General features: G+C 48.1%; 1 protein-coding gene across 9 annotated transcripts in view; it reads right to left on the bottom strand.

Annotated features, from left to right (window-relative positions):
• The window catches only part of LOC102381386 (cAMP-specific 3',5'-cyclic phosphodiesterase 4D), a 431,023-nt gene that overhangs the window by 179,031 nt on the left and 240,347 nt on the right, over positions 1-11,645 (bottom strand). Inside the window, exon 1 of one of the 9 annotated variants that reach the window (XM_025201139.1) lies at positions 3,014-3,211. The exons of the other annotated variants lie outside the window; for them this stretch is intronic. Coding sequence (XP_025056924.1) covers positions 3,014-3,153 — 140 coding nt within the window. The 5' untranslated portion in view covers positions 3,154-3,211. Of the gene's footprint in view, positions 1-3,013; positions 3,212-11,645 lie in introns of those variants that run through there. 9 annotated transcript variants of the gene reach the window in all.

The raw sequence follows: 11,645 nt of genomic DNA on the forward strand, positions 1-11,645 counted from the left end.
TCTTTCCTGCCTATGCAGGGGGTCGGACTCAATGATCTATTGAGGTCCCTTCCAACCCTAACATCTATGAATCTATGAATCTATGAATAGCACCAAGGGAGAAATGCAAAAGCTTTAATTAGCTCTCAAAACTTTAACTAAAATTAATTTTTGTATATATGACAAATCTGCCCCGGGCATTAGCATGTGATTTAATGACCAATTGAATTTAATGGCTCTGAATGGCTTCTCATTAGGTCAATACATTCTCAGGAAATATGCTAGACCTTGATTTATTTTCCCTCCAATTACTTAGAGAGAGTCACAATCCTATAATTTAATGAAGCATCCTGAAATCAAAGTATTCCTGTCTCTAGCAGCTATTGAGGTATGGGTGGGGGAAAGGAGGATATTCCTTTCATGCACCCTCTACCAGCAGAAGAAGGGGTATTTTTCCAGTTATTGTGAAGTAGGAGTGGTGGTGGAAATAGCAATTATTATACTTTCAAGTGGAAGCTGAAGGGCACAACCTGAGCCAGTGGTTCAACTTATCAGAAAAAGGTAGAGGCAAGGCCTTCTCTCCAGATTTTGTCTGATCAAAACATAACTCTAATTCCCTCTGTGTGCGCGCTAATAGTTTGACCATAGCAAAATATAAATCTTTGCAGGTAAACATGCTACTTCCTTCAATAACTGTTTCTAAACAGAAAGAACGATGCTTTCCATTCAATATTGCCTTTGATCTATGCAGCATCATCTGATGATACAAAAGCACCTATTCTTTGAGAAGCACTAGTGAAACATCTTCTTTCCAAGATAAAGTGAATCCTCATTTTTTTCTTCTTCTTAACCTCTGGGCACATCTAAACGTGCATTTGCTGTGGCACCAATTTACTCGTGGGTAAATTACTCACAAGTAAATGATGCCAGGCAAACATCTACATGTGCAGGGAACTTGGAGCAGATTTGCTAACACTCTGTTCCTGCTTCCTGGGGCCCTGCAATAGGCCCCTGCCACCACTGGGTGGAGCTCCAGGATCTGGCTGCAGCAGCTGGGAACCCTCTTTAAAAGGCAGCCCCGCTTGCTGTTCTCTGGCCAGCCAGTTCCCTGGCAAGAAGCAGCATGTCCAGCACAGGGAGAGCATTAGGCAGAGCTCTCTTTGCTGTCTGTGCCTCTCTGCGCTATGGTTGTTCCAGCCCCTGCCTCTGGCAGCAATGACCAGTGCCCTGGGCTCCTGCTGACAGCTGCACTGACCCTGATGGCCTGTTGTTCTGACCGTCACCTGGTCCATGGCCGTCTTGCCCCTCCCAGCTCATCCATACACAGCAACCACCTGCCAGGCTGCCACATGCTGTCTCAGGACCGCCACCGCACACATGCTGCCCTGTCCGCCTGGCCAGACCCTGGCATGGACACCAACAATGGGATGCTGGATGCCACCTCCAGGGCTGCTCTCACCCTCCTGAGCCTGCAACCCTGCCATCTCTGGGCTTGCTGGGCCAGTAGGACTGGTGGCAGCATGTCATCCATTACACCTGGGAAAATGAGCAGTGGCTGGAGGCATTCCAAGATGAACATGAGCCAACAGTGTAACAAAGCCATCAACAAAGCCCATTGCACCTTATCATGTATTAGCAGATGCATGATCAAAAGATCGAGAGAGGAAATGCTTCCCCTCTACACAGCACTAGTCAGGCTGCAGTTGGAGTGCTGTGTCCAGTTCTGGCTGCCGCATTTCAAGAGGGATGTGGAGAATCTGTAGAGGGTCCAGAGGAGGGCCACTCGTATGATTAGGGGCCTCTGTACAAAACCCTACGAGGGGAGGTTGAGAGATCTGGATCTCTTCAGCATTCACAAGAGACGTCCGAGGAGAGACCTTGTAGCAGTCTATAAGTTTATCAAGAGAGGACAATAGAGAGTTGGACGTGCACTATTTACCAGGGCACCCCTAGGAGTAACTAGAAATAATGGGTACAAACTAGTGGAGAGTAGATTCAGGTTAGACAGTAGGAAGAAATTCTTCACAGTAAGGGTGGACAGAATCTGGAACAGGCTGCCAAGAGAGGTGGTACTATCACCTAACTTAGAGGTCTTCAAGAGGAGGTAAATAGGCCCCTGACTGGGACAGTTTGACGTCAGTCCTTTTCCTACCTGGATATGATGATCCTTTGGTATCTCTTCTGACTCTACAATCTATGAATCTTTGAAACCCCTCCCACCTCCCCTGCCCACCCCCAGCACCACGTTCACTGTAGACGTGTCACAAAAACAAGTTTTTATTTCCCTCACATCAGAGTCCCTCATCCTCCCTCCCCAACAAAGAAACCCCCTCCCCACTCAACAAAGCCCCTCCACCACTCATCCCACCCACGAACAGTTAAACATATTCTTCCTCATGAAAACTATGTACAATGTCCTTTGTGGACCATCCTGGGGTGTAGGGCCATGTGGTGGGGGCACCAAGGGGGCAAAGCCTGGGGACAGAAGGCCAGCACCATAGCCTCTGGCCATTTCACCATGGGTGCAGACGCCACAATGAGTGCAGCAGGCAGGGGACTCACTAGGGGTGATGGAGGCTGGTGCTTCCTGGTGGGTGGCTGCCCCTCAGGCAGGCAGTGTCCAGGGCCAGCAGAGCCAGTGTGTGGTCCTGTCCTCACTGCAGGCAGCTCCAACTCCATGCCCATATGGAGTTAGGGTAAGCAGCAGGGCTGGGCCCAGGCAGGAGGGCTGGGTGGTGCTGGACCCAGGGTGGGGGCCAGGCCAGGGGCTACTGGCTGCTGAAGGGGGTGCAGGGTCTCCTCTCAGGCCTAGGTGGGGGCCTGCTGCTGGGAAGCAGGTGGCTGCCAGGGGACAGGAAGGGCTAGAGTTGAGGGCTGGGTAGTGGGTGGCACGAAGGTGACCGCCAGGGCCAGAATGGTGTCCATCTAGTGGTCATCATCCATGACCTGCACTACCTGGGCCAGGATGGCATTCTGCTCCCACAGGGCCTCCACCTGCTTGTACTCCTGGGTCAGGAGCTGCACCCAGAACTACCTGTTTGCCTGGTTCTGTGCTTCCTCATACCAGTCCCACACGTTCTTGTGGGTGACATCCTCCACCCACCACCTGTCCTGGTGGGCCACATCCTCCACCTGCCAGGCCCAGGCTTCCACCAGCCAGTCCTCTGACAGCATGATTAGAAGGTGCAGGAGGAGGGTCCTGTCAAGAGTCCTCCTCTGGCAGAGACGGTGCATATGCAGGGCCCTGGTTGTGGGTAGTGGTGACCCTGAGGCCACACCCTGGCTGTCAAGTGTGGTTTCTCCCCGACGTGTAGCTGCAGGCCCTATAGAGCCATGAGAAAGAAGCTGTTTGTGTGAGTTTGCAACATTTCAGAGATAAGATGCTCTCTAAAAGGAGCTGTGCACTGCCCAGCCTCAGATAGGGGGTCAGGCATATATGGATGCTCAGGGACCATGGTAAATCAGTTGGGAAGGCCCAGGCAGTCACTGGCTGAGCCCCACATCCATGCTCACTCCCCCGGTACTGGTGGGAGCTGGCTGCAGGCAGCCTGCCTCCCCTGGCCTGTTTCCAAGGCGGGACAGGCCTGGCTCCTGACAGCACGTGCTGTTGTGGCTCCAGACCCCACTCCTCCCCACTCCCCTGCAGGCCAAACACTCTGTTGTGCTGCTGCCCAGCCCATGATGCCCGGGCTCAGGGGTCATGGGGCTCCCAGATGATTGGAATGAGGAGCTGCCCATGCACCTGCCCTCCCCACAGGGGTCTTCACCAGGGAGGCACCCTGAGGCCAACCCCTCCCATGCTGCCTCTGTGCCCTGAGAGTGCCCCTGCTGCATGTGCCCCAGGTGGTGCATGAGGAGCTATTTGTGTAAACTGAGGGGTACCCAACCCACTATGCCCTGCTGCTGCTGGTGGTCATGTTGCCCCAGGTGCACCTGTGCACCTGACATAGGACCCTGAGATTTGATTGTGTGGGGGCAAACCCAGGCTGCTCCGCGACCTCCACTGCTACCTGGAGGGCTACCTGTGCTACATGTCCCTGCCCCCTGCAGCCAAGGAGGACATTGCCACCAGCATCGAAATGTCTCCTGCCTCCCTGAATGCTGTGGTGCTGTGGGGTAGAACCAAGGGCCAGAGGAGTGCAGGAAGGTTGGGTGGTGAGGGTGGGCAGGGGCTGGGCCAAGGGCTGGGGGCTAGGGCAGGGAGGACCCTACCCCCAGTGTGGGGCTTACCACTTGGCCAGGGCTGGCATGGCTGGTGGCTCCACATGGTCACAGCTGTCAGTGACAGCATGCAGCTCTGGGCAGTGTCCTCAGATGGCAGGGCATGGCATGCAGGCGCCTGGTCAGGGAACCCCTGAAGAGGAGCTGGTGCTGCTGGCAGTAGGCAGTATCATGTCCAGCTGTGCTTTGTTGCAGGGCCTGGGACTGTGGAGTTGGCATGGCAGGCACTGGCCCAGACTCCCTGAGCTGCTGGTGGAGTCTGCAGCTGGGGAGCTCAGTGGGATGGGCTGCTGGATGCCTGAGGGGCCCTCCTCTGTTGATGCATCATTCTGGGTGCCATCCCAGGGTGGGGGCTTAGCCAGGCCACCCATGATGCTGTAGACAGCATGGCTGCAGCCCAAGTCCTGAGGTGTGAGGATGTCTTCCAGTTGCCATATAAAGGGCATGGACTTACAGGCACTCCCAGCCAGCAATTGTGCTTGGTGATGGCCACCCACTGTGCCTGCAAAGCCTTGACCTTTACGCTGCACTGCTGCACTGACTAAATGTGCCCACACTCCTGCTTCTGGGCTGACAGCCCCTCATAGACATGGGCGTTGGAACGCCCACTCTGCTTGAACTGGTGCTATACCTCTGCGTCGCCCCACAGTGCCATGGGGTTGCCAGTTTCATTCTGAGGCCCCGGGTGGCAGGCATAGGCATGGGCGTTGGTGAGGATGTCACCATTGTGGGTCTTGTGCCGGCTCTTTAGGTCTCTGCATATCTGTCCCTGTGCCTTTGGGCCTGGGGAGCTGCCTGCAGTGCCCAGCGCAGGGGCCCAGCATGGGACTGGCAGCTGTGTAGCAGAGGCAATGCCCCGCAGCACCTGCATGTTTACAGCAGGCTGCTGGAAGTGGGTTGTGGGCAGGTGGAGCTGGCCCTGGCACCCAGAAGCTACCTGCAGTTGGGTCTGGGGGCTGGCAAGCCTGGCTGGAGCCTGCAGCAGCCTGCAACAACCTGCAGGCCTGGATGGCATGGGCCTGGCAGCCATGTGGCACTGCAGTGCCAGGCAGTGGCGCTGGAGCGCAGGCAGGCTAGGGCAGCTGGCCTGCAGCCTGCCCAGGCAGACACAGGTGCCTGGAGTGCCCTAGACTCCCTGCAGGTATGCCTCATGGCTCAAAATGCCTGCAGGCTTTAAAGGTCCTAGGCAGGGGCTGCCATAGAAGCTCAGCCCTGGGGCAGAAGAGGCTCCCAGGCTCTAGTGGCAGGGATGACCTGGGAACAACTTTGCTCCTGAGTTGCATCTACATGTGCATTACTGTCCAGTCTAATCATGAGTAAATTTGATACCTCCATTTGCAAGTATCAAATTTACTCACAATTAGGGGTTTTTACTGAGCAATAAGCATGTGGACATGTAGACACTCACGCTTGCTGCACAATAAAGTATACTACTGTGCAGTTAAGTATCTTGTGTAGATATGCCCTCTCATACTCCTCCATGGTATTGATATAGCAAGGCTGTGCATTTATCTAGTTTCCTTATCAAACATGTTCCTTCACCTTCAAACTGTGTAAACAAGGTGTCGCCCTGAATCCACTTCAAGAATTTCTGTCCACTTCATCCTTTGTATGTCTCTTTTGCTGTCTCTGTATCAGCTAGCATCTCTGCATTTCCCTCTGTTGTCTGTTTTTGTTACTGTGGAGGGTACTGTGTTACAGTGTTCTCTACATTTACAGTAGAAAAATACTCTCTGAATCACATGACCAACTTCTCCATGGACAGAAGAATGCACATTCTCAAGCCAGTCATATCATCTCAAGCCAGGCATCTTGCTTCCTGATGCCAAGTCAGTTCATCTGATGATATGTAGGTTGTCTGGGACAAAAATATTCAGAGATCTGAACAGATCCAAATAATTTCTATAATTTAAATAAACACCCTGAAATCAAAGTATTGCCTTCTTTAGCAGCTGGGAGGGGATATTCCATTCATACACCTAGGAGGAGTACTTTTCTAGTTTCTTTGAAGCAGGAGGGGTGGGGGCAACACAGCTCTATACAGCACTTAGGACTATTCTTAAGTGGTACCTTTAGCTGGGCACAGAGACTTTAATTTACAGCAGTTATTTTGCTAAAGTGTAACTGTGTAAGCACAGATACTCAAGCTTACAGTAGATGTAGTGCAGTTCATCTATTGTGGGCTAGACCATCATACAGAAAAATCACCTGCACTGCACAGTATTGTGAGTAATTGCCAGTCCCCTGTTCTGTCAGGAATCTGGAGCTTGCTAAGCTAGTCCACAAAGTGGGAAGGAATGGCCAGAGAGGAGGTGCCACTGACACCTCAGAGATGGAGTTCTCTTGGGTAGCCTCTCTCACTTAGAAATAGGCAATGGTACTACATGCTTTTCTAAGAGGGGTGAAACCTTATTTGGACATAAATTGCCCTCCATCCTGTAAAAGGGAATTTAAGCAAGCTCTGTTTCTTTGGATTTCTTCATAATACAAAACAGAAAGGCTCTTTCAACAGAGCCCAACAAAACACATCAAAGATATTTTTCAGGCAAAAGCATAGGATTGTATGATTTAATCAGTACCAATCAATCTACAAGGGAGTGCAGTGTACTAAAACACAACAAGGTACAAGGGCTCTATTTTTTTCCTTGCAGGTGGAATGGAAGCTGATAGATGATACTGTACAAATTCTGGACACGATGGTGTCACACATCTATATCCAGAAAGCAACAAGTAGGAATGCACATCATGCAAAATACAGCATAACTTCTAAACAAAGACAAGTTATTAATCTTTAATGTGGCATACAATTATCTGATCACTTTTATCAGGAAACAATTCAACAGAATTCAGGTTTTTTCTCCACTATTAAATATATGCCTTCTTGTTTATCTCTCTCTATTGGAATTTAGGTATGGATGTGTGTGTGTATAAAATGTTTTTACTAGTTGAAAATTATACACACACATACACATTATACATATAATATTATTATATAATTATTATATAAGTATAATGCAAATTATATATATATATATATATATATAATTTTCAACTAGTAAAAATATTTGGAAGATTAGATTAACTGAAAAAACATCATTAGTAGAATAATAATTACTATCAGGTGACTCTGTGCCTTGCATAACATGAGCAGAGAGACATGGTTGGCTGTGTTAGTCTGAAGTCAAATAGAAGGAAGAGTATATTTGCACCTTATAGACTAACCAAAGTAGAGGTATATAGTATAAGCTTTCATATATAAGCTTGTCCTATATATCTCTACTTTGGTTAGTCTATAAGATGCAAATCTACTCTTTTATATAGCATGAGCCTAACTTCCAAAAATGGAATCTGGACAGCACTAATTAAATTTTTCAGACACTCCCATTTTGTTCCTCATAAATTACATTTGGCATGCAAAAAGTAGTGAGACTAATTTTACACAAGCTATCTACAGGCTACTTTTTTATATTTAACAATTATTATAAACAAACTGTTAAAATATTCCCAGTCTGATGTATTCAGTATGCAATGTATACTTAAATATAAAACAACTACATATATCATGCATTAATCCATCATGAAACAGTAAAGATAAAAAAACAGACTAACTCTTTCATAAAACTAAATAATACAGTAGTGCTTAAGCAAAGGGACATGAAAAGACAGGTTCCCTATACAGCTATCAGAGAACAACAGTAATAGTAGTGATTTTCAGATTTTTTTTATATGTGGCAGGAGACAGATCAAGGCAGGTGTTGACAAGGTGTTTCCACAGTGTAGGCCCTGCCAGAACAGAAGATCAAATTCAAATGTGAGTCAGAGTGAAGCTTGTGGCAAAGTTCTGAATGAGATCTGTCCTCATTAAAGACTAACAACGATGAGAACAAAAGTAAAATCAGATCAACTGCTTGGTCAACAGACACTGTAAAGAGCACAAGATGGACATTAGAAAGAATGATGGCTCAGTTTTGAATAGGTTCAGTCTTGAGCAACTGTATCCTACGTTGCTTCCAAATGCAGCTCTGCTAGATGTCCTACCTAAGTGAGAATGACATTACCCACATAGTCTAGACTAGAGGGTATGCACTGTTGTTGTCATGATACAACACCTATTTTAAATAAATAGTGCAACAAAAGAAACTTCTTTATATCTACCTGAGTCATGGCTGCCCATGGACAAGCCTTGGCCAAAAATAAAACTGGCTCACTATTTTTGAACGTGCCCCCGTACGTACAGAGCAAAGGAATAAACATTCTTTGTGATGCCTATCCACAGCTTCAAAACTGGGCACTTTTGAATAGTGACATCATTCAACCACCTAACACAGATAAAAATCAAAATAATACAACTGAAAGGGCAGCACTAACCAATTACATAGCATCATACTCAATCCCTTACTTAGGTATAATCATACTCTGAGATTTCATGAAGATTGAGAAGCATGGGGGCTAGAATGACGAGGGAATTCTATTTCAGTTCTTTCAGAGATTTTAGTAAGGAAGATATATTAGGTACTAATATTGATCTGTATTTTCAAATGAGATGAGTGCAAACAGCACAGATCAAAATAAAATAAGCAGAACTGGTTAGCTTTCATGACGTACACGATAAATAGTGAGATAACACTTTAAAATCTTTCTGAAAGTCTGCCACTTCAAACAAGATTATGCTAGCTCTTGCATGTATGTAAAACACCCAGGGTAGTACTCTGCTTTTTCCTGGATGCCTAGAGGATCAGACATCTTTGTCTAAGTCCCCAAAATGCCACTTACTCAGAGGCTGACACTGCATCAGTGGAGATGAAAAAGCTGGAACCAAAACCAGATGACAAGCACACAAAAAAACTGGAAATGTCACCATTTGCAGCCATCTCAGTTGATACGAACAGCTGTGCTATGAGGTGTTTGCATCTCCCATGAGAGAGGAAGAGCCACTGACTAAATTCAAGGAAGACCTAAAACTTTGGATCCAGATCTAGGACCAGAGACCTATTGTTCAGAAAAAAGTCAGACACTAACCAACATAACCACATACACTGCTTCTCATTGGGGGAGTCTATCCCTAAGTCATCTCATTTGAGGCTCAGTTATGATGTGGAGAATTCAGATGGATCTAGATACACTGAAAAAAGTGGTCTAGAGACAACAGGATAAAGTGCAAACCAGACAAATATAAAGTGATATACCCAGGGAAGGATAATCAAAAGCACAAATACAGAATGGGAGATAACTGCTTAGGTGGTAGCACGGCTGAGAAGCAGATAATTAGTGCCAATCTACTTAGGGCTGGTTAGACTTGGTCTGGCGTATTCTGTGCAGTTTTGGGCTTCACATTTTAAGAAGGATATGGAGAAATTAGAGAGGCTTCAAAGGCAAGCATTAAATAAAGGGGTTGGAAGGCAAGCGCCATCCATGGTCTTTAAAGAATTAAGAAAATCACACAACAGTGTGAAGGGGGTCCCTGACAGAAAAGGTAAGGACATCTCACCCGGTAAGGATAGTCATGTGCAACAGGTGACTCCTGATCTTCAGTATGATACTGTCCACACTCAGAAGAGAGAAGTCAAAGTGGCAATGTGGAATGTGAGGACTCTACATCAAATTGGGAATTGAGATAATATCAAGCATGAAACAAAGAGATTAAAGATCAATATTCTAGGTCTGTGTGAAACACGTTGGAAAGAGGCTGGAATTATTGTTTCAGACGATGTGAAGATCATCTATTCAGGGGGCCAGATGCATTAAAGAGGAGTTGGGTTGATTTTGGACAAAGAAACCTCAAAATGTTTGCATGGGTTTGAGGAGTGGGAGGGAGGCACGTGCACCCTCAGGAGGCCTCAAGTGCCTCTACACTAATGCTCATAGTATGGGGAGAAAGCAGGAGAAACTGTGCCTCCTGATTGCAAGTAAGAACCCAGACTTAGTAGGGCTCACAGAAACCTGGTAGGACCCTACCTATGACTGGGCAGCGGGCATTCGGGGATACACCCTATATAGAAGAGAAAGGACAGAGAGGAAAGGTGTATGGTGGGGGTGTGCTCTATGTCATAGAGCACCTCACATCATCAAGGATTGGCTTCGAGGTAGAGGAGGGTCAGGCAGAGACACTATGGACCAAACTACAAGGGGGGCATGGCGAAAGGGACCTTACGGTGGGTATCTACTACAGACCACCCAATCAGGGGGAAGAGCTGGACCAGGACTTCTCCAGTCAGCTCATGAAGGCGGTTAGGTCAAGGGATGTTATTGTCATGGGTGACCTAAACTACCCAGACATTTGCTGGAAGGAGCAGACAGCCAGGTCTGACCGCTCGCATAGGTTCCTAGCTGTATTACAGGACCTTCACCTTATCCAGGAAGTGCACAGCCCCACTAGGGGTAACGCCTTGCTGGACCTGGTCCTGGCCATGGGGGATGACTTGGTGAGGGGACTGCAGGTCCTTGACCACCTGGGCAATAGTGATCATCACCTGCTGGATTTCAGTATCCAACACAGGGTGTCAAGGGCTTACACCAAAGCTAATGCCCTTGACTTCAGAAGGGCCAACTTCAATGAGCTTAGGAGACTAGTGGGGGAGGCACTAAGGGCCCAGAAGGTAGAGAAGATGGGAGTCCATGAGGGATGGTCATACCTTAAGGGGGCAATCCTCCAGGCCCAAAGGATAACAGTCACTGAGAGAAGCAAGGGGGTAAGAGTGCTCAGAAACCCCCTTGGCTCAGCAAGGGCATTCAGCAATGCCTGAGGACTAAAAGGGAGGTGTACAACCAGTGGAAGGGAGGACCTATCACAAAGGAGGAGTACTCCTCCTCAGCCTGTGAGTGTAGGAGGGCTATTAGGAAGGCCAAGGCAGAGATGGAACTCAGGCTAGCGTCCAGGATTAAGGACAACAAAAAAGTACTTTTTCAAGTACATTGGGAGCAAGAAGAGGGCACCAGGCAATGTAGGGTCCCTGCAAGACACAAACAGTAATCTTGTGGCTATGCCAGACAAGAAAGCTGATATTTTTAACAGTTTCTTTGCCTCTGTTTTCTTGAACAGGGTCGGGGACATCCCACCTACCAGAGGTAGGGACAATCTCAGGGATAGCTCTGTGAGGCCTTCAGTCAATGCAGATGTAGTTAGGGATCTTCTTGAAGGGTTAGACATTTTTAAATCCGCAGGTCCAGATGCCCTCCACCCAAGGGTGTTGAGGGAGCTGGCAGGGGTCATTGCGAGCCCTTGGCCTGGCTGTATGAGCATTCGTGGTCATCTGGCCAGGTGTCGGGGGATTGGAAACTGGCTAATGTGGTCCCAATTTTCCACAGGAGGAGGGAGGACCTAGGTAACTATAGGCCTATAAGTCTCACCTCGGGAAGATCTTGGAGAGAATCATCAAGTAGCACATCTGTGGGGGGCCAGCAGGGGAGATCATGCTCAGGGGCAATCAGCATGGCAAACAGCATAG

The sequence above is a fragment of the Alligator sinensis genome, unplaced genomic scaffold (genome assembly GCF_000455745.1).
Source record: "Alligator sinensis unplaced genomic scaffold, ASM45574v1 scaffold123_1, whole genome shotgun sequence".
NCBI classification, from domain to species: domain Eukaryota; kingdom Metazoa; phylum Chordata; order Crocodylia; family Alligatoridae; genus Alligator; species Alligator sinensis.